Below are 25,345 nucleotides of genomic sequence, written 5' to 3' on the forward strand. Positions count from 1 at the left end.
AGTCATGCACATAAAGAGTAATAGAGTAAGGGACTCAACACACAACCCTGTGATGTACCAGTGTTAAGAATGGCTCTTGGATGAGGGTATTTGTTTATGAATAGAACTATCCACTTGTCTTCTTTCAATAAGCTCTTAATCTCTTAAGTGCTAACCTGCTGTGGACTATTAAGAAAAGGGGAGGGGGGACTTCCTACAGTATCATTTTAATTTATGATAGGATAACTATTGATTATAACCCATACAAACAAAAGCTCTTTTGGAGGTTTTGTCTAAAAATGGGAAAGGGCCCTAACAACAAAAGGTTTAAGAAACCCTCAGTCTGCCTTTCTCTGCTCTTCTCTCTCTTTAGCAGCAGGGTCAAAAACTTTTAGCAGCGTGGTTTGTGATTCCCCCTGCTCTTTGTAAGTTTAGGGTGCAGAAAGACAAAAGGGGCACAGCATTTTAAAGATACAGAAGCCCGAAGCAAGGAGCTTGCTTGGTCTTTGCTCCTAACAAAACTTTTTTTTTCTCTCTCACCCTTCCTGAGACTTCCAAATCTAATGATGGGAATGTTAGAAAATGCAGTCCAGTCCCCTTGCATCTTGGAAATGCATCTAACAAAAGATGGTAAATCTTGCTGTTTGTGGCTCAATGGGTGAATCTTTTTTCTTTTTCAAATGTTCGTCGTTTGAATTTGAGGGTGGTGGTGAGTTTGATGCTTCTTTCAAACCCAGGCAAATGCCTCTTTGCGTTGCTCGGGAGAAACAAGACTAACGCGCTCAGAACCAAACTGGCACTTTAATTGTACGTTTCATTGCAAGAATAACAGGAATCCGATGAGACCAGGGGTGGTTAGGAGAAGATAAAGGTTAATTTCAAAGTTGGACTTCGGCCACTTCCTTTATTTAAAAAAAAATATTAACTCTTTATTAAAGTCAAGCGGGAAAGCATTGCAACATTGCATTTTTTTGGTGCGCATTTCTGAAGTCTGCCCTCCCACCTCAGGGGGTGGTCTCGACGTGAGGCGACACCCGTAGAATCGCCCGCTGGTTGTTTTGTTTGTTTGTCGCGCGCCGCCCTCCCGCTTTTTTCCCCCTCCCGCCGGGTGTTTTTCGCTCCTGGCTTTTGTTCGCCCGCTATCCTTTCTCCTCCCCACTCCCCCTCCCTTCGACTCAGGGAAAGATGCGGGCGACGCCGAACTTCACTCGCCTCCCCGCGCATGCTCCCTCAAAGGAAAAGAGGGAGGGGAGAAAGGCAACCCAGGGGACGACGCGCCTGGGTGACGTGTTCCGGCTGTTCGCGAGGACGGCGCAGGGGGGGAAACAGGGGAGGGGGGGAAGAGGGAGCGCGCGCGGGCGAAGGAGAAGGCCGCGCGCGCTCCCGCCCGCCTGCCGTTTCCTAGCCCGAGCCTGTGATTGGTGCAGGCCTCGGACCTGGCGGACCTCAAATGCCAGGCCCCGAAAACTGGCAGCCGAGGCGGCCGAGTGTCCTCCGGCCTCCACCCCCGCTCGGGCCCGAGCCCGCCCGGCGAAGGTGAGGAGGTGGGGGGTATTGGGGGCGGCCCATCCGCCGGTCGCGACGAGACTAGGATTCTAAAGAAGCTCCTCAGAGAGACGGAAAAGCGAGGCGGCGGCGGGAGGGAAGGGCGCCAGGCCGCTTAGGCCCCGGCCCAGGCCGCGCCCCGAGGCCTACTCCGGGCCTCAATGGCGGACGACTCTTTTCTCCTCTTCCAAGAATGGGATGGCTTTTTACCTCAGCCCGGGCGCCGCTCGGCCCCTCCCCGGCGGTCTGCAGAGGGGTTTAAGGGCGCCTCCTCCTCCGCCGCCGCCTTGGCTGGCCCCGGCTTCAGAGCGGGCCAGAAAATGGCGGCGCGTAAAATGGCGGCTGACACCGGCCGCAGCCGTTCCCCTCCCCTCAACCACCGCCGGCGCCTTCCCCACTATCGCCGCCGCAACCCCGCCTCCGGAAAAGCCCCCTCCATTACGCCCCCCATCCGTTTCCACCCCCACTCCCTTTTGTGACCCCCCCCCCCACACGTCCCGTCCCCTTCCTTCAGACAAGGCGGGGGCGGAAAGCCCCGCCCGGGCCTCCCCTCAGCGCCTCCAAAAGCAGGAGGGGAGCCGAGCCGGCGCCGTCGTCGTCGCCGCCGCCGCTTCCCAGGGAAGCGCCCGTCTGGCTCCGGCCCCGCGCGCTGCCCTTCTCGCCCGCCTGGTTCCCTGTCCTCCCCTCCCTCTTTCCCTCAGCCGCGCCACAACCGCCCCGGGGAAGGATGGGTACAACCCCACCCCTTTTTGACCGACTCGGGCTGCAACGCGCGGCTTCTTTTTTTTTTTTTTTGTTTGCTCATCACGGGCGCTGATTGGAAGAGGAGGGTGGCGTGGAGCGCGCGCTCGCTCTCAACTCCTCTCGCTCTTCTCCCTCCTTCGCTTCAAGCGCTCGCTCGCGCACGGAGGTGGGGGGAAGCTTTGATGGCTCGCGCGCGCGCGCGCACACACACCGGGGGGCGGGAGAGACCGCATGACGCAGGCGCGGTCCCGAACGCCCTCTTTGTATCGGGGACTGCCCCCCACCTCCCTCCAAAGGAGCCCCAGCCTGTTTCTCCCTCCCGCCGCCCCCCGTGCAGATGCCAGCCAGATGTTGGGCGGCTGGGCTTGTTCTGTCCGACGCGGGCTTGCAGTAGCCCTTTTCCCGCGGTTCCTAAACTGCTGCTTCAATCGCTTCCTGGAGAGGGAAATAACCGTGAACACCACCCACCCACCCCGTGCATGGCATAGAGCTTCTCCTTTGAACGCGAAAGAAAAGACCATCGTTTCCCCAATCCGGGGCACCCAAAGGTGCTTTTTTTCCCCCAAGAGGCGACTGGACTTTCTGGGTTTTTTTGTTTGTTTGTTTGAAGACGTTTTGCTTCTCATCGAAGAAGCTTCTTCAGATCGACTGGATGGTGGAAAATGGAAGGATTTATATTCCTTGCAGACAGCGGGTCATTTGCATCCTTTTAGAGGGTCGTTGAGGCCACTTGGAGGTTTATCTGTGTCATCAGGGTCACCTGAGTGGTGCTCCTGGTTCCTGTAGTCTTACAAGGAACCAGGTGACTCTTAAGGATACAGGATGCAAATGACCCGCTGTCTGCAAGGAATATAAATCCTTCCATTCCCCACTATCCTGTCAGGGCTGAAGAAGCTTCTTGGTTGAGAAGCAAAACGTCTTCAAAGAAAAGCAAAGAAAGTCCACAGTTGCTTCTTGAAAAAGCACCTTTGGGACAACCATGACCTGGATGACTGAGAATCTCCATAGAATCCTGGGCAGTTTTCCAGCCCTCCTGCGTCTCTCCTGGCGTATCTTGTCCTGGGAAGGAGGAAGTGCTTGGAATCTGCTTGAAAGGGCAGAGTATCCAGTTAAGATGGTAGCTGCCAGGAAGGCAGATTCCCTAGCCTCAGTTCCCCTGGCGGGGGACCATCTACAGGGATTCTCAATCATCCACATCATGGTTGTCCCAAAGTTGTTTCCCCCCCCAAAAAAAGCTTACTGGATTTTGGGGTCCCCCCCTTGAAAAGTTTCAGTCCTCGACCAAGAAGCTTCATCAGTTCTAACTCCAGTTCTTCAGTTAGAAGTGAAGAAGCTTCTTGGATGAGAAGCGAAATGTTTTTTCAAAGGAGAAAGAAAGAACACAATAATAACTATTGTCACTTCAATGTACACTAATCGGAATACATTAAAATGAAATTTTGTTGCATACAGTTCTCAAAGGGTCACCATGACTAAATTAAAATTAAGTAAGTAAGTAAATAAATAAATAAATAAAGTATATACCCACGTATATGACACAGAAGAAGAGAAGAAAGAAAAGAAAATCCAGTTGCCTTTTGGAAAAAGCACCTTTGGGATCTCCCCCCCCCCCTCAAGGGGAATAAATCCTTAATGAAGGACACATCGAGTCAATTACTCTGGGAGTCTAATTGACAAGCAGGGATAAATTGGGCTAAATGGTTTCACTTATTTTTCAGGATGTGTTTTGGAGTATTTACACTTCATTAAAAAATTTGGAGCAATGGTATAGAACCGTGATGGCTAAACTTTTTAGCACCAAGTGCCCAAAGTGCGTGTGCATGTACTCCCAAAATATGACACACGCATGTGCCCTGTGCATGTGCCTTGCTCCCCCACATGCATGCGCAAACCCCCCCCCATGTGTGTGCACATCACTCCTGCACCCATGTCCCGTTGCCCCATGTGCTTTACTCCCCCTCATGCATGCGTGGCAGAGACCCAAAGACCATCTGGCCAGTGGAAGGAGCGCTCTGGGGTGACAGCTTGCATGCCCAGAGAGAGGGCTCTGTGGTGCCACCTCCAGCACACCTGCCATAGGTTTGCCATCACGGGTATAGAGTGCAGTGCTGTTAATCAGGACTGGGCAAAGAGCCCCTGAGCAGCAATTCCATGTTGACCAGACCAGACTTAATGGCTAATTGATGGCAGCCTTACCTAGTTGCCCCCATTTTTAAAAAATTCTGCAATGAGAAGACATCAGAAACAGTCACAGATGCAATAGTCCTTTCCAGTTAGGCATTTCATAGACTTTATAGAAACTTGTCCCTCCTTTCAGTTAATTATGTGCCCTTACATAATTTTAATACCTTGATGTAGGGAGAAATTTTGGCTGTGAACATCACTTGCAGATGTATATCCCTAACTTGATGTTTATGCATATTCAGTGAAGATCTAGACTAAAACGAGTCCCCATGCATTTGTGTTCCAAAGAAAACATTTCAAGAATGCTTGCTTTGATCTGATAAACAACCCAGTCCTCCGAAATCTCACTCCTGTTGGTGCAGTGCTGTACTCTGCTGTGCTATCTTAGAGTAACAGAACTTAACAGTCCACAGTTTTGCAGTTAACCATAAACATGCATTAGAAGATTTGGGATGAAACTAGTGTGTACAGCAAGATAGAATATAAGCAAATTTATTACATATTACAGCTTAAAGCTGTTTATATAAAATTATATGTATACCAAAGTTTTATACCTCAGATAAGATTTGCTCTAATGGTTAAGGCACCAGGCTAAAAAGTGGGAGAGAGTTCTAGTCCCTCCTTAGCCATGAAAGCTGAGTGGGTGGTCTTGGGCCAGAAACTACCAACCTAAATCACCTCACAAGAGTTGTTATTGTGGGGAAAATAAGAGGAGGAAGGTGTGTTGGATGTGTCTACCGCCTTGAGTTATTATATTATTATTTTAAAAATAATAAAGGAGAATACACATTAATAAAAAAAGATGAAAGCTTTGATTGTAGGCTGTACCTTTTCTTCAAGGCTGTTTCTTAAAAATTGGCTTCATTCAAGTATTCTAGTATATATTAACAGACTTTTGATGATCACAACTATAAATATGAATATTGCAAACTTTATCTCAAGAATTTTAATTATATGACTGGTCTATGTGTCTATATACTATGAAAATTCTCGTGTCTGGTTGTAATTTTAAATTGGGTGAAATGGTGTATCACAGGGCAACCATTTTTGAATCAACGTGCCTCAAATGGGCTAATTTACAGAATGCATCCAAATTCAGGAACTATGACTCCTGTGGGATTAAAAATTGCCACAAGTTGTGGCCACTTCAGTGCTGCTATGCCACTGTACTTGTTACAGTTAACTGTGGTCATGTGGTCATCACTACCAATATTTCCTGTTAGATTCCTAGAAGGGAAGTCAATGGGGAAGCCAATAGGAAGTTGGAAGTTCCTTCTGCTTTTTTACTACCAGTGGTCATTCTGTTTAGGAAAGGAAGTATCTCTGAAATGAAGACCCAATGAATTGTGTGTTATCTAGTACCACTCTATTCACCTAGAACTGTGGTGGCGAACCTATGGCACACATGCCGGAAGAGGTCGCCCGGAAGAGCCCCACTGCACATGCGCGCCACCAGCCCAACAGCTGATTGTCGGGTATCTGCCGCGCATGCAGGAGGGGGCAGGGGGCGGGAGACACATGCGGAGGGGTGTGGGGGTCTCATGCACATGCACAGAGATGCGTGGTGCATGGGGGGTCATGCACGCAGGGGGCGTGGGGGCCCTGTGCGCATTGCCTTCTGGGTGCTGGCATGCGAGCATGCACACAATTTTCAGCACGGGAAACCAAAATGGTTATCCACCATTGATTTAGATATAAAGATCGACTGTGGCACCGACCAATAGTCATAAGACCCAGGAAGTAAACCCATATATATATATCAGTATGTCTCAGTAATAAAAAGAGGCATTTGACTGTTATCTTCTCTGGGGGGGTGAGAACAGAATTTTGGGTTAAATTTTCAATGTGAATAACAGTAATTGTATTTAAAAAAAATTAATGTATAGAAATGTCAGTTGCTTTAGGCTCCAATTGTATGTTCATAACTGGAAGTAAGCCCCTTTATTTTTAGGATTTAATTATAAATCATTTTACAACATATTAGTACATGTTTTGAATAAATTAATTGCCTAATTTGCAAATAAGTTAATTTAACTAGTAGCCGGACCTACTGTCATATCCTTTAATTGTTCTGCTAATTTTCACTTCTGATTTAGACTTTTGGTAACTATGGAGAACATAACGTTTCTGCAATGTATTTACATTACATTGGCACAGAACAAGACAATTTAATAAAGACATTTCATGTGGTACTAGTACAAATAGTAATTTCTGTATAATTCCCTTTTCAGTTTTTGAATGAGCCTCAATGATTATGGATCCAGGTGGTGGAAGTCTTGGCTTGCAGACACAAGAATCCAAAATGCCTCACACTATGATTATGCAGGATTTTGGTAAAAACCGTTTTATACTCACACAAAACTATTATTATTAGTTAAAGTATTTGCTTATCAGGTGTATTGTATTCGTAAATGAATAATCTGCAGCATTGGTGCCAAAATTGACATGGATTTGGTTTATTTTTGGACAGGCTCATGGGGCTGACTTCCTGCTGCCTCTCCAATGCATGCTTACAAAGAAAACCACATTCAGGTGTGGAAGTATAGTGCCCACTAATGAAATCATTCCTCTGAATTTGATAATGTGGCCAAATATTTTAAACAATACCACTGATACACTTGGCACTAGAAGGCAGCTAACCTTCTAGCTGAGCCACGGTGGCGCAGTGGTTAGAATGCAGTATTGCAGGGTGCCTCTGCTGACTGCCGGCTGCCTGCAATTTGGCAGTTCGATCCTGACCAGCCCAAGGTTGACTCAGCCTTCCATCCTTCCGAGATCGAGTAAAATGAGGACCCCGATTGTTGGGGAAAACATGCTGACGCTGGAAACCGCTTAGAGAGGGCTGTAAAGCGGGATATAAGTCTAAGTGCTCTTTCTAACACAAATATTTAAAATGCTCAGTCTAGCCTGCAGACCGGGTATTTCCTAGTAGACTAATTGAGTCCCAACAATTATTGTCATATTTGCATCCAGCTGCAGCATTCTGTTATGACATCTTTTAAAGTTGATGATAAATATACTGGAAAGCTAGAGAATAATTTGGATGCATGTGCAGTATTCATGAGCTCCTTAGGAATATGCAATGGTTCGACCTGAAAACAAGTATTAATATGCTTCCTCGTACATTATTGTTTCCTAGTGGCTGGAATGGCTGGTACCGCTCATATTGATGGAGATCACATTGTGGTGTCAGTCCCTGAAGCTGTACTGGTTTCAGACGTTGTCACAGATGATGGGATCACCCTTGATCATGGCTTGGCAGCTGAAGTTGTCCAGGGACCTGATATCATAACTGAAACTGACGTTGTGACAGAAGGTGTGATCGTACCTGAATCTGTCCTGGAAGCAGATGTTGCTATTGAAGAAGCATTAGATACCAGTGATCACGTTTTAACTTCCGATTTAATCACCGAAACTGTTAGAGTGCCCGATCAAGTTTTCGTGGCCGATCTTGTTACGGGTCCTGATGGACACTTGGAACACGTGGTTCAAGATTCGGTATCGGGGCCTGATTCCCCCACGATGGTTTCTGAAGTTCTTGTGACCAATTCAGATACCGAAACTGTGATTCAAGCAGCCGGCACCGTTCCTGGATCCACAGTTACCATCAAGACTGAGGATGATGACGATAGCAAGAGCACATCTGAAGACTATTTAATGATATCTTGTAAGTGAAGTAAAGGTATATATAAAATCATCTACTCAGACTAGAAGTGACTTAACAATGAGAGATGTAATTGTGTAGAAATGCTGGGTTTGGTTGTTTCAAGTAAGACGTTATAAATGAGTTAACGAACGAGCTGGTAAAAGAAATAAAGAGGAAATTGGAAATGTTTAGGCTTTTAAACAATTCTAAGCTTGCATATATTGTCTCAGCTAAGAATAATAGGTGTACTCATGGGGGAACTGATTGCTTGTATCAGTTTCCACTTGAATTTCTTTTTTTTTTCAGTCCTTAACTATAGTTTACAAGTATGTTAAGCTTGTAGTGTTACAACAACAACAAAAACTATAGTTGAAAGTTGGCTACAAAAGTAACTGTGGTTGACATTAAAATAGCTAAATATGTGAAGCCAAAAGGAAAGAAGGATGAAAAAAGAGCCATCAAATCTCTTTACCTTGGTTAAAATCAACACAAAAATTTATTTCTATATTATTGTTTAACCATTTTAAGCTTAAATATGATTTACAAACAAAAAAATTTCTATATTAAAGAATGAAAATTGTGACTAATTTGAGGACTGTTCCAGCAAAATATTTTCATTTTGCTTGTGCAGTCTACCAACTATTACATGGTTTAATTGTTTTGTATTTTATAGAAATAGATATTTTACATATTAAATAGAAGTTACTTTTCTCCTAAAAGTGAAGTGTTGTAAATAGTAAATTTATCATACTGATGAAGATTTGCTTTTTACTTCAGTCAAAAGAGTTTATGGTAAGAACATAATGTTTTTCGTACCCATGAAAGAGTGAAAGCTTTGTACAGTTGCCTCATGACTAATCTGGTCGCTTTTGAAGTAAAGAGAATATTTTTCCAAATAAAATAAATGTATTTGGGGAAAAAAAAAGGTCCATGTTTTAAAAAGTACATTTTTAAAACTCTTTACCTAAAGGGTTGGACTAAATGATCCTGGGAATTTTCCCAGCTCTGCAATTTCATGATCTAGGATTTATAGTGACCAATGGCAATAATTCAGGAAAAATAGCGATTTAGTGTGGAGAAAAAAAGTCACACAAAACATAACACGCCCTCCTTTGTTTTTGTTTTTCAGGTTTGTGATGTTCAGACACCCACAGTGGATTGCTAGCTTTTGAGCCATAGGATGATACTGCATGCACATGCTGGTGATCCTATACCCACTACAGAGCCACCCTGGAGCTGTCCTTTAGGGATAAGGTAATATTCCACTGCCACCTCCTTTTAAGAATCTGTTACAGTACAGTATAGCAGGGGTGGGCAACTTTTTCTCGGCAATGAGCCATGTCCCCTCCCTCGCTAACCGGCTGGCCTTGCCTGCATCCAATTGGATCCCACTGCCTTCAATCATGTCAGTAGCACAGTTGGGCAAGGTGGTGGAGTATTTTGCTACCAGTCCCCAGGGCACAAGAGTTACAACTTGGCTTACAGCCACTCTATACTGTAGCTCAGAAGAAATGGGCCCTGAAATGAGCGGTTGCACCACATTTGACACGTTGGCCAAAAGTTATTCACCCCTGCAATACAGCATTGCATAGTCTGCTACAGCTATAAGTAAAATCCTATTCTGTTCCCTTCTGAGAAAGCAATTAGGAAAGTCAGATTTTTAAAAATAAAATAAAATTGCACAGCTGTAAATTTTGGCATGTATCTCATGGTTTTATGGTGGGTGTGATATCACCAGCATAGTGCATGCTGAGACACCACATGAATTGGGGAGCTGGCAATCCACAGTGAATCTGAACATCTCATACCTGGAAACAGCTAAGAAAGGTAAGTTAGAGGTGGACTTCCATATAATTTTTTCTTTGTCGGTGGATATTCCTTACTATTTCTGCAGAAAATTATTCCTTACGATTGCCTGGGTAATCACAATAATAGAGCATTAATAATCAAAGGAAATAATTGGGCTTTTTCCTCAAGTTTATGCGTGGTCAGGAAATAATATTCTGGAATTATAATTTGGTTAAGAATGAATGTGGAGTTGAACATTTTTAAAAACTTGTCCTATAGGTTTACAAATCTTATGTTGAAGTCTGTAAACCGCACTTTGTATTTTCTTTAACAGAAAGTTGTTAAGGTGGGAAAATGCATTGATGTATGAGTTATGTCTAGCTTGTATGCATTTACTGTATTTTTTGGTGTATAAGATGCACTCCGCCCCCCAAAGTGGCTGGAAATGTCTGTGCGTCTTATACAGCGAATGTTGCCAAAGACCCACCCACCTACCGCCCCCCACCACCACCCTTCGGCTTCTGCCTCCCAGCAGTTTTCAGCCTCCGTGCACACCGTATTTGGCCCGTTCCAATCCCCGCTGCCCAGAATGGGCCAAAAATGGGGTGCGCGGAGGCGGCAATAGGCAATGACGATCCCTGCAGCCTGAAACAGCTGACTGTGGGGAGCCAGTCTAACCGACATTCAGCTGCTTGTACTAATCAGGCTGTGCTGAAGCTGACCAGGCTGTTTGCTATTTGCTGCAAGGAGGCAAGTTGCTGGGAGGCAGATTTTTTTTTCTTGTTTTCCTCCCCAAAAGCTTATACTTCAGAGCATCTTATAGTCTGAAAAATACGGTAATTCTGGAATCCCTTGAATAAATGGTGCATAATGTTAATAAGAAGTAAATAAATATATATGTGTGTGTGTGTGTGTGTGTGTGTGTGTATAGTTAACAGATATCAAGTTTGAGATTAAAGGTAGTGCATTACAATATACATATATGAAAGCATTATTGACACATGCAATATATTTCTTAGTATTTATAGCCATTTTTATTTACAGCTTCTCCCCCAGGACTATAGTATTTGTTCCAATATATACTTTTCCAACATTTCCCTGTGTCCCTATGGGTTATATGCATCGTTTATAAAAAGTAAACTTTCAGCAGTGATCAGATAGGTGAATCTAGAAATTATATACCCTCCCATGTTTTATCTGTAGTTATTAGAAAAATGGGTCATAGCTAAAATCAAATTGAAATCATTGCATTTTGATAAATTGCCTTAGCATTATGTTCCTGCTGTGTTGAGAACATTTAATATTAAAGAATTTTATTTAGCCAGTATTGTTTAGTGCAAGACACACTTGAAGACTTGAAGTGTTATATTATCCATTGCAATATTTCTGCTGATGCCCTTTAGGAATGACATTTTACTGATATTTGGAAAAATGTGTTTTAGATAGGATTTACTTTGTGTATTAAGTACTGCAGTTTATACTAATGTGTTTTATAGCTGCAGTTTTTATTTTGGTTGGGAAGCATTAGGGTCTTCATTAATATGATGATTATTCTTTCTAATAAGCCAGAATTTGAAACTAAGATTTATAATTAATGACAACTTGACTTGTCAGAATAATGGTAAATGGGAAATTAAATGGAGTTGCAATGTTAATTTTTCCCATTCTTTTCAGTTTAATTAATTTGGTAAATAAATGCCTCTGGGGACTTTATTTTTGTGTTTTACAGTCATTGACATACCTTAGAAATCATAAAAAGAACCTTGTTCTTTGATATTTTTATGAATGGGATTAAAGCAGTGACTATGAATTTGCACAATTGGTTTATTGTTATTCAAACAGGGTGTATAAAAGAATAAACCTTAAACCTTGGAAGAAGGAAACTATCACAATACAATAGAGAAATCACTTCCAGAACCTTCATAGGTTTATGTATATTATTTTTCCTTCTCATTTTTGTTTTTCTACATCTTTCTACTAAATGCTTCACTGTTTTGTCTGGAATCCTTTTTATTAGGCCAACATTTGCATTTGCATATCCCTATCCAATGTTGCATAGATTCGTTGCAACATTCCAAATGTTTCTCTGCACTCTTATTTTTAGAGGAAAATAAATGAAAATGTAACATTTCAAACATTTCAAGAGGTTACTCCATTATAATAAAAAAAAAGAGCGCTTTGTAGCAATCCATTCTTAAATATTTTGGATGGGCAGTTTACACAGCACTGCTTGAAACTTCGCAATAGAATTTGGTGTGACTCTTCCCCCTCTCCTGTGTATGAATGAGAATTCGAGAAAATCTTTAAGCCCAGCCTGGCAGGAATGCTGTGTGTGTTTGTGTGTGTGTGTGCGTGCACGCACGCACATAAAAGTCAAGTTAAACCCTCAGAAATACTACACCAAGCTTTCAGAGATAGAGAAGTATTTGAAAGATTCCATTCTCTGCGCTAGCAACAAAAATCCTTCCTTCTGTCTGTACATACCGACATATCCCAAAAGCAAATCCCACTCGTGAATTAGCTCTCCTATTAAAATAACAGGTTTGTTGCCTGTTTACAAATCTACCTACCAGTCCAGCATTTCCCTACAATCTCAGTATGCAACCTCTTTGTGTGCTTAATGTTGTCTATCTGCAAACTGAGGGAGGGAGGAAGATTTGTAAGCCTCTGTGAAATAGCTTTTTTGCAAATTCAGATATGGAGGTTGCCTGGGCCAAATGACTTGAATTTTATTAGCTTTTGTTTTTCAAAAATTCATTAAGAAACGCCAGCAACACCGAGTTCAGTCATACAAGTTTAATTTTGTAATGGTTAAGAGTCATGATACTGATAACTTTTTTTTAAAAAAAAGGTGACGTGATTAGCTTTTTAATTTCTATTTAGTTCTGTTTTCAGTAGCTCCAGCATTGTTCTGACCAGTTTACAGCCTTCTGAAATACAAGTTCATCAGTGGCACCCAAAACTGCAGCAGTTTTAGCAGGTATCATTAAATGACATCTAGCACAGGCAATACGGGCACATATAAAGCAAAAATGCACTGCTTGTATAGTTGTGTAAAAGCAAGAATTTACCTTTGATCTTTGCTTGCTTCCCTGAAAGAACTAACACCTATAAAAGAGCTTGTCATCCAGCTGACTATTGCATGGAAGTGCAACCTTAAAACAATTTCTTTCCTCCAGCTTCCAGCAAAAGTAAATTATATTAAATTTTTTTAAGACAAATCATGTGGATCTTGTAGTACTGTTAATAGTGCTAAAAGGAAACTCTGCTCTTGACTATGATCATAGAAGAGTCTAAAAGAGTCAAAAGGTAAAGAGTAGGCCCAAAGCATGCTGCTTTTCTCCAATACGAACATATTCTCCCCCTCCCAAGAGTTTACTTCGGTACCTTCAGTTTTATTTCTGGGTCATTTTGAAACAAGAGATCCTATTTGGGAATTGATTAACATGCTTGACTGAGAAAGAACTCTGTCCATAAATTAAAATTAGTGTGGTATAAACCTAACTTTGATTAAGGGGCAGGGAAGGATTTTCATGCAAGGAAGAAATGCGGAAGAGATTGGGTAATTCATTGCTTTCTGACACCACCACCCCCAATGAAAATAGACCTGTCATCAATTCATTCAGTTTCACTATTCTGCATCAGTAATAATTTCATCTTGTAGAATACCTTCTTATGTAAAGGAAGTGATGTCTGTGTGAATAAACATTAACTAACACTTTACTGGAAACATTGAAGGTTTTTCAAAGATCAAACCAATATGATTTTCCTTTTTAAAAAAACAAAACAAAAAATTATAACATGGGTATCCCTCATTTCTTATACGTTCTAAAATGCAGACCAATTAAATACAAAATACCCAACCAATGCAAAATACCCATGCCTTATTTAATCGCTTAATCAGACATTGTGATATTGATATATTTCTACAGCATACTTAACTGATTCTTTCCGATGGTGAAATTATTTTGATTTACTAAAATAATAAATTAACAAGTTACAGTGGATATACTTATACCATGTACAATCTTCAGAAATTAAACAAGTGCAGAGTGATTGGTGTGTATGCCAGCATCTAATGCAGCCAAGTTCTTATTTGCATAAATGAGCTAAGATTCTCAGAATATTTTCTTCATATTCTGCTTCAAACTTAGCTTCGCTTCTTATTTGTTTTTTTAGTGGATGATGTTGGGGAAAAATTAGACCACATTGGAAATACTCCTCTAAAAATCAGCACTGAAGTTTCACACGGTGACGTATCTAAAGATGATGGATTTGGCTCTGAAGTTATTAAAGTTTACATATTTAAAGCCGAAGCTGAGGATGACGTTGAGATAGGTATGTATCTTAAACATAGGTTCATGAATCAGTCCATAAATGTTAAATAAAATCTTGTCTGCTAATTTTCATAAACTAAATCGTTCTTTGTAATGGTTCCTGTTAATTAGAGTTTCCATCAAACCAGTTTAAAGGAGGCAGACACTAAATCAAACTAAAAGCTGGCCCATAGATTTCAAACTGCAGTATATGACCTATTCTCTCCCACCCATCTTCTTCTAGAGGCTTATAGTGTTCCCAAGCCTTGGGTGGCTATCTTTATTTTTCCTTCCCGTTCTGTGTTTAAATGTCTCATAGTGCTTACAGATTAAGATCATCCTATTATCTGTTGTCCCTAAAAATGTGTTGACTTCTGTTATGCCCCAAACACAGAAGAAAAATAGCAAGATTTTACTGTTCTTGTTAAAATTCTACCACTTGAATATTATTTTTTCTATTCAAGGGGGAACAGAGATTGTAACGGAGAGTGATTTTCATAATGGACACTCTGTAGCTGGAGTTCTAGAGCAAGGCAGCGTTGGCAGAGTCCAGCGAGAGAAGATGGTTTATATGGCTGTTAAGGATTCCTCCCAAGAGGATGAAGATATTAGTAAGGACAGCTTTTTTTTTGCTATTATTAAGTAAACAATTTTGTAATTTCTCTCCATTACTAAATGCTCATTCTAAGTTTCAGAAGATTAACAAGTCAACAAGTTTTCTCATCTTTCCCACCTCTGTAATTATGACAAATTTTGCATGTAGAAAAGAGTTATGTGCACTTTTACACAAGCTTTAATACGAGCAATTGCAAAAACCATTTTGACAAAAACTGTGGCCTAATAAATACTATGTTGCCTCATTGCTGACTTGATCTGTTTGCATGTGTGACTGGCAGAAAATAATATATTTCTTGACATTTACATGGAACTACTGGCAATGCCAGATACGTTTTGTGAAATGTCTGAAGAGAAGTATTTAGTTCTACATGTACCAATGATAATACTTTTATGTATGCTTCGCCAATTGTCAGTATTCACTGTTATTATTTTGCTTTTCCAATTTATCTAACACTATGTTAATGTCTAAATATCAATAATTTCTGACAGTAGTTTGCATATTTTACTTGTCTGTTCAGTATTTAAAATATGTTGAAGCCAGTGAGAAGCAAGATAAGAACATAACACAATTACCAAGATATCTAAAAGCATTGTCTTTGTAACTTTCATTTTTTGAGAAAAAAATTGTTGTTAGTTGCAAAGTCATGTCTGACCCATCATGACCCCATGGACAACGTTCCTCCAGGCCTTCTTGTCCTCTACCATACCACCCATTTTTAATATTAAAAATCTAAACCTTATGATTGTTTCCATTACATATTTTATTTCAGCCATGTACTTAACTAGATAGATAAGCTAGCCAGTAGCCAAATTATTGGCTTACATACAGTATTGTAAAGTGTAACTTAGATAATTAACTGCTTTGAATATATTAAGTGCTAAAATGATATTTTAAAATGCATAATTTAATTATATGATTGTGAGTGAATTAAAAATCACTTTACTATAGTGCTTTTCTACTTAGGAATTATCCTTAACTTCTGCAATATAAAAGCACCATAATTTTAAGCAGATTTGTTTAAAAGTATTTATGTTTGTGTTTTTTTTTAATAAATGTGCTTACAGCAGAAGCCTTAATAATACAGTAGAAAAGTTGATTCAGAACAATTTTGTATGGTGATTTATTCCATACAAATCCAGACAGCGGTTTTAAGTAGATGTTAATTGAGCTAGGATAAAGTAATTACATCATCCTCATTTCAGCCCCTGTCTATCCACTGCAAGGCCTCTTCTGCGCGGTTCCAACCAATACCATCCTGAGCTTTCTTTGGCCAAATGGGCCCACTATACTTGCTGATGTTGTTCCATCTTATTTTTAACGGTTAGGATTTAGGCTTATGAAAAGTAGCTACATAAACAAAATAATTAATTTCGCCTCCTTTCAAATCACATCTAGGCTGTGCTGAAATAGCAGATGAAGTTTACATGGAGGTAATTGTTGGCGAAGAGGAAGCCAACTCACTTCCGGATGCACAGCTTGAAGATGCTGGTGTGAATAAAACTTTTGTTCCAGTTGCCTGGGCTGCTGCTTATGGTATGAAGCAACTTTTTTCTTTTAACTCAATCCCTTCTCCTCACTCCACTTACTACTTCTAGAGCCTTGCTCATGTCATGGAGGGTTGTTGGGTTGTTGTTGTTTTTTTTGTCCCATCTCTTTTCATCTAAAGTCAAGCCTCCTTCAAGTCAAACTTGACTTTTGGTGACTGACATCTTCCGGTTGACTGCTTGGTGTTAGAAAATAAGGCCTTCTGATTTTGTTCAAACTACCCATTTTGTTACATTTAAATGTTCTAAAACTTTTAACCTTCAGAAAGTGATTAATTCCCCAATTTCTTTCGAATCCTGGGACTTCCTCTTTTCTGTTTTCATATCAAATAATAAAAGCAGGTGACCTTATCAGCTATAATTACAGTGTCATATAAACAATGAGGTTTGGAGCGCAGAATATTTATTTGTTTGTTTGATTTATATTGCCGCCTATTCGCCCATGGTGACTCAAGTTGGTTTACAAAGGTATACAACCACATTTAAAACAGTAAAACTAGTAAGAAGAATCAAATAAATTAATATAATAAAATATTATACAACCCCCCCCCACACCTCCCATCCCAGCGACAGAAGATCACATGATCACATGAGCTCTGGGTTCCCCAGGCCCGCTGGCAGAACCAGGTCTTCAGTGCCTTCCAGAAGAGAATTATTAAATAAACCAAAAGTATTGTCAGATATCCTGGGCGCTCTGTTAGAGTCTGTGATGCTGGTCTTGTGGGTCAGTGCTTTTGTGTATGTTGGGTGTGCGTACCTATGTGTATACTCTTTATGAAAGAGAGGCTGGAGGTTGCCAGGCAGGTTTGTTTAGTTCATGCACTGACTTCTGTTTACCTAACATGTATTTTTCATGATACTATAAACAGAATATCTGAAGGCCAATTGTTGCTGTTTTATCTGTCTGACATAATTATATTCATAGCATAAAGTGGGTTTTTGGACATCAAAGCGTAATTTTTTTTTCTTGGAAGCAATAGACAGGAAACCTTATTATTAAATACAAAATACATGATTGTGTTTTGGTTTTGCTTGGCACTCTTTGGAATCCTTACAAAGAAAGTTTTGGCAATGAATTACTCCTTGTTTTCTCTTTCAACTATTTTACTGTAGCAGCGCACAAACTATTACGTGTGTGCAAAACCTCTTCTTTTTCTTCTGGATCAAGGAGATCCAGTCAGCCATTGCAAGGACAGTCTTCTGGTGTTCTCGTTAAAACGGGGCCCAGTTTGGGCTTGGACTGCATCCAGAACACCAGAAATTACCCCCACCCCAAAAATAGCTTCAGAAAACTTCTGGGGGAGCATGTTCCAGAAGAGAAACAGAATATAATGAACTTCTTGGGAATGTTCTGTTCCCAGAATGATAGATATGGCACATCCCTACTGTCTGTGAATTAAACCACTAAACTGCTTATTCCTCTAGGGGATGATAGACGGCTTCCTAGGAAATATGAAGACTGTCAAACACCAGGTGAGAAGATGAAGAATTGTTCACGCTTAGTATAAATATTGCTCTGTCTGCTACGTAACACAGAGCAGTCTATGTCTTTGAGAATAACTTAAATTTGAAAAGGGAGGGATATTAATACATACAGATGCTATTAATACATAGAGATACTTTAATATAGCTATCGAGGGTTGCAACCATGGGTGCCACTATATCAGGTAATAAATATGAGAACAATTAGTAAAATACTTATTTTCCTTCATCTGAGAAAATTCCAAAATACAACGCAAATATAATAGCAATAAACTGTTGCCTTCTATATGATGCATTAAAGCAGGGCTGTCAAACTCGCAGCTCGCGGGATAGATGCATCACATGCTGGCCATGCCCAAGCCTGGTTTAGCAAAGGGGGGCCAAGTCGCGATATGTCACTTGATGCTTGACGGGTGTGACACCCTTGCATTAAAGAGAAGTTTGAAGGGATTCTGGGGTTCTGGCATCATAAAATAGAATCCTTTCACACATCAAAGGCTCTATAAATGCTTTTGGCTTGAGTTCTGTAAATCAGGTATTTTAAAACTCTTATTTGCAATATTCTGATGTTGTCTTTCATTCCAGGAACAAACTTGGATGCAAGATTAGAGAACAAGAATGGTAACACAACTCAGTATCTCCAAATCTGTGACAGCATTAATACGAACAGATTGCTTAAGCAGAAGACTAAGAAAAGGAGAAGAGGTGACGCCCGCCAATGGCAAACAGGTAAAACAGCTTTCTAAAAAGTTATTGTCCAATTAAATATAGCTTTTAACAAAGCTAACATTTTGACTTCTGTGAGGGTTTTTTGGCAAAAAACAAGTAGTTTTTTTTTTTGTACAGTCTCTTAAGCACTTCCTATTATCATCTTCCCAGCAAGTTTTGAAACTATTTAGTATAACCTACTACCAATTGCTTTGGGTAAAAGCAAGTTTTCTTGTTGTGAGACTCCCCGTCCATCTCTTTGAGGATATACCCTATTAATTAACACGTGTGCTTTGATTACAGGCCATGATTTTCTCCTTCATGTTTTCCCCTAAACTTTTAACCACCTTGCTTGATAAGACATTCTTAAAAACTTGAAAGGGTACAATTTTTATAAATTTTATATTGGGCAAACAAAAGTAGTGTTTCAAAACGGTCTTTGAATTTAAGCCAGAGGTGATTTCTATACCATACTTTTCACTTGGTAAGCCTGCAACAGCTGCTACCAGCCTGATAAGTTAAAATAGAAGAAAGGTTTGGAAATGACAAAGAGGCAATTCATTTGTCTTTTCCTGTTTTATACATGCAAAGCCATCATTAAATTATATTTAATATCCATTCTTGATAGCATAAATAGAACACTAAATAAACTTGAGCTTTTTAAATAGTTTGTTTAGGAGCCAATTATGTTGCAAATGAAAGAACAAGACAACATTTTCTGATACCTATAATGCATGTGCACAGCTCAATAGAAATTTTCACTTTATTTCAATATTCACATATTGAGTAGAGGGTATCTAATGTTTAGATCATAAAGTTATATTTATTTTTTATTTTTATTTTTTTGTATTTTTTTTAATTTATATACAAAAATCCATTCCATTTCAGTCGTGTGTCAATTAGGTACATATTCAAATTACTTAACCATTATTATTAATAATCTTATTAAACTTAACAACATAACAATAATCACATTCCCATATATATAATATAAATGAAATCTAATATGTCTATTACATTAGTTTCTCTTATTGCTCTATGGATACATCTAATCCCTTTTAATTTGCTTTATTTTCTATCCATTGATAAAACAAACCCCATACCATATAATATTCAGATTCTTCTTTTTCTTTAATTTCTAGTGTCAGTCTATTCATTTCTGTGCATTAAAATATTTTTTCAATTATTTTTCCCTCTATCGGTATCTTACCACTCTTTCAGTTTTGGGCAAATACAATTCTAGCCGCTGTTAAAACATGTATAATTAAATAAGTCTTTTCTTTACTATAGCCGCCTGGTACCATTCCTAGTAAAAATACTTCAGGCTTCAGATCTATGTGTTATTTAATCATTTTTTCCAACCATTGTGTATTTTAGTCCAATACCTTTTAACTTATGTGCATGTCCAAATAGTTACATTTATTAATGTATAGAAAAAAGATGTTAGTCAAGAGATGTGTCTTTTTTTAAATGTTTAATGAATCCAGGAGCATCTACAGGTAGCATTGAGACAGGTAAGATGACAGTCATAGTATCATAATCCACACAGATATTGCACCATGTCAAAAGGAGGAGCCTTTGACCACGATCCTCTGTCACACTTTTGACCCTTCATGGAGATCCCCAATTGTGTTAAAAATTGTGTATGTCAGATTTTGGAGGGTAAATACAATATGTTCTTTGTAGAATAGGAAAAGAGTGTTAAACCAATATTCGGTTATAGAAAATTAACTTTGTTAAAGAAGATAGAATAGATAAACCAATACATGTTTTGGGAAAACTTCAAAACTAATTACTGATTTGAAATGATAGGTCTTAATTCTTTAAATTTTAATTTTTAAAAGTTTGTTCTGTAATATAAACTATAGATTATTTTAGAGGATTAGAACTGGGAATATGCTGAATTGTTTAGTGGAATGAGTTCCTAGGTACATTTGCAACATTTATAGCTGTATAGAACTACGGTATCATTTATAACTTGATTTTACTCTTAGAGGATTGTCAATTTTTATAAGAATTTTGATTGTCACTTTTTGCAAACTAATACATATTTTTCCTAGAAGTAAAGTCTCATTTAATTCAACAAAACTTTTACCTCTGAGTAGTTCTATTGTGTGTTGGTTTGCTGTTGAAAGATTTGCTTTCTTTTATGTTGCTATTGCATTCTGTGTAACTTCACAATAATTTGTACGTAATTTATTTCATAATTCTTTCTGTTTGTTTGAACCAGCTGTTATAATAGGTCCCGACGGACAGCCCTTGACAGTCTATCCTTGTCACATATGCGGGAAAAAATTCAAATCCAGGGGATTCTTGAAAAGGCATATGAAAAACCATCCGGATCACATGATTAAGAAGAAATACCAGTGCACAGACTGTGACTTCACAACCAACAAAAAAGTCAGCTTCCACAATCACCTGGAGAGCCATAAGCTGATCAACAAAGGGGACAAAACGCACGAATTCACCGAGTACACCAGGCGCTACCGAGAAGCCAGCCCGTTGAGTTCCAACAAACTCATCTTGCGGGATAAAGAACCCAAACTGTACAAGTGCAAATATTGTGACTACGAAACGGCGGAGCAAGGCCTGCTGAACAGGCACCTGCTCGCAGTTCACAGCAAGAACTTCCCCCACGTTTGCGTGGAATGCGGGAAAGGCTTCCGCCACCCTTCGGAGCTGAAAAAACACATGCGGACCCACACAGGGGAGAAGCCTTACCAGTGCCAGCATTGCGTCTTCCGTTGCGCGGATCAGTCCAACCTGAAGACGCACATCAAAACCAAGCACGGGACAGACCTGCCCTTCAAATGCGAACACTGTCCGCAGGCCTTCCCCGACGAGAAGGAGCTTCAGCAGCACACGGAACTCTTTCAGGGGCACAAGACGCACCAGTGCCCGCACTGCGACCACAAGAGCACCAACTCCAGCGACCTAAAGCGGCACATCATCTCGGTGCACACGAAGGACTTCCCGCACAAGTGCGAGGTCTGCGAGAAAGGTTTCCACCGGCCCTCGGAGCTCAAAAAACACAGCGAGACCCACAAAGGGAAAAAAATCCACCAGTGTCGGCACTGCGATTTTAAGACTTCCGATCCTTTCGTACTCAGCGGGCACATCCTCTCCGTTCACACCAAGGACCTGCCTTTTAAATGCAAACGGTGTAAGAGGGGTTTCCGGCAGCAGATGGAACTCAAGAAGCACATGAAGACCCACAGCGGGAGGAAAGTCTACCAGTGTCAGTATTGCGAATACAGCACGACGGACGCCTCCGGCTTCAAGCGGCACGTCATCTCGATACACACCAAGGACTACCCTCACAGGTGCGAGTATTGTAAAAAGGGCTTCCGGAGGCCTTCGGAGAAAAACCAGCACATCATGAGGCATCACAAAGAAGCTCTCGTGTAGCACCCAGAGCCGCGGAAGACAGTTGTGATATGGGGAAGGAAAAACTCTCTTGAACTGTTTCTCCTGGTTTCAAAGCTTGATCTTAAACCATAACTTTGCATTCTTTGTATTAAAAGTCTTTTTAAAAAAAACAAAAAAAAAAACAAGTATTACGGTCGACTGGGTATCTCATAGCCCTATGATTGTTGCTTTTAGGAACCTAACAAGCACTATAAAACGCGGAGAGATGATGAATGTTTGGGAAGCTGCAGAAGGAGATCTTGAATGTCTTCTGTTGTTAGAAAGCGTTACAAAACATTATGAAGCGAAAGAAAATATCAGAGTCCATTCCCGTAACTTTAGATCAATAACACCATTTGTCACCTTAATTAATTAAGAACCAGAAGTTCTTTCAAAGTTGTTTTTGCTAGAAAAATTATACCACAAGCAGTTTCGAACAGTGAAGTTAGATAGAAGTCAGTTATGTAGTCCTTACAATTTTTTTTTTTTTTAAAGAAAATTGTGCTGGGACATAGTATTCGAGAAATGGGTCAAAATTTTTAAGATCTGTCTTTTTTTTTTTTTTCCATTTTAAAGCAATCATCACATTTCATACGTAAAACCTTTTGTTTTCTCCCTTTCGTTGTCAATTGAGCAATTTCCAAAGTTTTCTTTCAGAGCTGCTAATCTATTTTTTACTACAGGATTATCATGTTGACAAATACAGCATTATGTTTTTTCCGAGATCAAAAGTTTGGTGCTAGGGACCGAGACATGTATGTACATAATTTCCCTTTTTACCTGAAACTACAGCTGAATGTTTAATACGGCACATATATTAACGATTACAAGTAACTTTTGACCAATATTTTTAAAAAAAAAGAAGTGGAAAAAAATGATAGATGCAGTTATGGGGCACTTTTTTTTCTTTTCTTGTGAGTTCACAACCGTCCTTAAGAGAGAATATCGAGGTAGAAAAACGCCAGTCGTTGGAAAATCCTAGAGAAACTTTCAAAAGAAGTGTTTCTGGCGAGTCAGGATCCATGGCCCTGGCTTGCTATTAATTTTTTTAAAAAATCAATATAGAAACGAAAATTGCACCTTTTAAAATAATTCATTACGAAACATATACCATGCTATAAACTTGCATTCTCAATCTGTATGGAAGTTATGTATGCAGTATTTAACCCGAACAGTAAGCTGCCACTTGAGAGCAGACATGGATTTTCAGTTTACAGTGTATACATTTGAAATACGCATCCCTTTTAAACAATGCTTTGTGTTAGCATGCTGCAAAAATGCCGCTTTATATAACAAGCTGGTCTAGGGCTATTTAATAATTTTAAAAAAAACCTTCATAAATGTTATACATACGTGTCCTTTTTTAAAAAAAAACCCCGTTTTTAAGTTGCTTCATGTTTGCACACAGCTGTTCACATGATAAAATTGTAACTTTACTTCATTCATGCTACTATATTGTGGTTTTGTGTTTCAGATAATGTTCATACTTTGTTTTTGCACCAGATGAGAATCAGTTCCTTGAGAATAATTTTTTTATATATATATTTCCAACCTTCGGAAAGTTAACTTTGGGAAACCATAGGAAACTACTTGTGTTTTATGTGGCTGTAAAAATGATGTACACGCTGTAAAATAAGATTGTCACTGTTATGTGGGATTATTATTTTAAAATGTGTTACTCATTGTAATGAGCATACAATAAAATGCATCTCTTGCACTCCAAACTCAAGAACCTTTATATTCCTTTCTGCTGCCAATCAGGTGATATGCACTCCTAATTTATGTACTTAAATTTCTTGCTTACTGTGATTATTATTACACAAAAGTACAAGAAAAACCTGTCTTCAAGGTTCTTCCCAGTGCATAAAGTTCATTTAGTTTCAAGTGTCATGAAACAATTATTTCTTACATCTGCAGTAATTAGAAAAGTTACAACAGTGATTATTTATTTTAAAATGGCTAAAAAAACACAGTACAATTGGTCTAGTAGAAAAAATCAGTTTGTTGCTATACAGGTAGACTTAATACCACAATTGAGCCCAAAATTCATGGTGTTCAATGGAACATTGAGTTTGGTCCCCGTTTTGTAACTTTTCTTGCCACTGTTAAGTGAATCATTGCAGTTGTGAAGTTAATAACACAGATATTCAGCGAATCTGCCTTCCCTTTTGACTTTAGCTTGTCAGGTTGCAAAAGATCACATGACCCCCGGGACACTGCAACCGTCATAAATGTGAATCAGTTGCCAAACATCTGAATTTTGATCATGGGGATGTTGTAACAGTTGTGTGAAAATCACTTTTTTCTGTGCTGTTGTAACTTTGAACGGTCGCTAAGTAAGTCGAGGACTAACAATAATAAAGACCATTTTTCAATCTCTCTCTTTTAGGATTTCTCTGTTAAGAGAAGTACTGTACATCCCATGGTTGCATCTTAACAAGTTTGATCATGTGATTTATTTATTTTTGTCTTAATTACCCCATAATCCCTTACATCAGGCTGGAGTCAGGGCAGCTGAATGGAGCTGAGTGTTTACTGGCCGGATGCCTTTCCTGTCAGCAATGCGGAGTTAGCAGCAGATAATTAGTCACTGTGCCCAGAGAAAGATACCTGTCCCTACCTAGGATCGAACTCACAGCTTCCTGATTGATCCTCCAGGTTTGATCACGTGAGATAGTAGCATTAAATCTTGTGTGATTTTTTTTGTGTGTGTGCTGACGCCGGAGAGGAGAGTGAGAATACAGAACGCCAACTATTCTAATTATGAGGTCTATCCGGCAGATTAAGTACACAATTGGGAAACACATTGATTTTGTCACATTTTAAAAGGACATTTTATTTAAGCCCATTGGGCAGTTCAAGTTTAAATTGTCACTTAAATTTATGTTTTTTCCAGCACTCTTCATAGTCTTGAAATTCCTGAATGGCTTGATTTTCCCCTCCCATGTTTAATTATGCACACACACAAACCTCCCCCACACACATAAACACTGAGGAAAGACCATCTTGAAAGTAAATCTGGTTTATTAAACTGCTGTTAGTTCAGAAGGATGCATTACCAAGAATCATGCAGCATGTCATATACATTTGCCCGAAATATATAACTTATGCTCTTGTGATTTGTATAATATAACTTATGCTCTTGTGATTTGTATAGCTCAGCTACGAAATGTGGACTTTCAGGTGATTGCTAGATAGTGGAAGAAAAAGGGGCAATCAAAATTGATAAGTGCCAGGTTGTGTAGCTCCAATTAAAATATTTAACAACAGCCAAAAGTTTAAAGTTGATGAGAACTTGACATCACGCCTCTACTAAAATTACTCGCACGTCATTCAATTGTTTTAAATGTCAAAGGAGGCTCATCGGGTTTGCACTTATTTT

At 39.7% G+C, this 25,345-nt stretch overlaps 1 protein-coding gene across 2 annotated transcripts; it reads left to right on the forward strand.

The window, feature by feature from the left end:
- Positions 1-1,271: 1,271 nt before the first annotated feature.
- Positions 1,272-23,687, forward strand: ZNF711 (ZFX family zinc finger ZNF711). 2 transcript variants are annotated; one of them, XM_026674672.2, is made up of 9 exons: positions 1,272-1,515; positions 6,684-6,785; positions 7,592-8,119; positions 14,066-14,224; positions 14,667-14,813; positions 16,217-16,354; positions 17,791-17,838; positions 18,433-18,576; positions 20,786-23,687. In XM_026674672.2, the coding sequence occupies exons 2-9, from the start codon at positions 6,701-6,703 to the stop codon at positions 21,961-21,963; spliced, it is 2,427 nt and encodes an 808-aa protein (XP_026530457.1). In that variant the 5' UTR covers positions 1,272-1,515; positions 6,684-6,700; the 3' UTR covers positions 21,964-23,687. The 2 variants fall into 2 exon arrangements, with proteins under 2 accessions (XP_026530457.1, XP_087828210.1); XM_087972084.1 differs by lacking the exon at positions 14,667-14,813.
- Positions 23,688-25,345: the final 1,658 nt, after the last annotated feature.

This window comes from Notechis scutatus, chromosome 10, assembly GCF_049901735.1.
Source record: "Notechis scutatus isolate UNSWTSFEM ecotype Mainland chromosome 10, rNotScu1.2, whole genome shotgun sequence".
NCBI lineage: Eukaryota > Metazoa > Chordata > Lepidosauria > Squamata > Elapidae > Notechis > Notechis scutatus.

Coding starts and splice junctions, on each gene's coding strand:
- ZNF711 (XM_026674672.2), top strand. CDS start 6,701: ATGATTATGGATCCAGGTGGTGGAAGTCTTGGCTTGCAGACACAAGAA. Junction 14,814..16,216: donor CCAAGAGGATGAAGATATTA/GTAAGGACAGCT, acceptor AATCACATCTAG/GCTGTGCTGAAATAGCAGAT. Junction 18,577..20,785: donor CGCCCGCCAATGGCAAACAG/GTAAAACAGCTT, acceptor TGTTTGAACCAG/CTGTTATAATAGGTCCCGAC.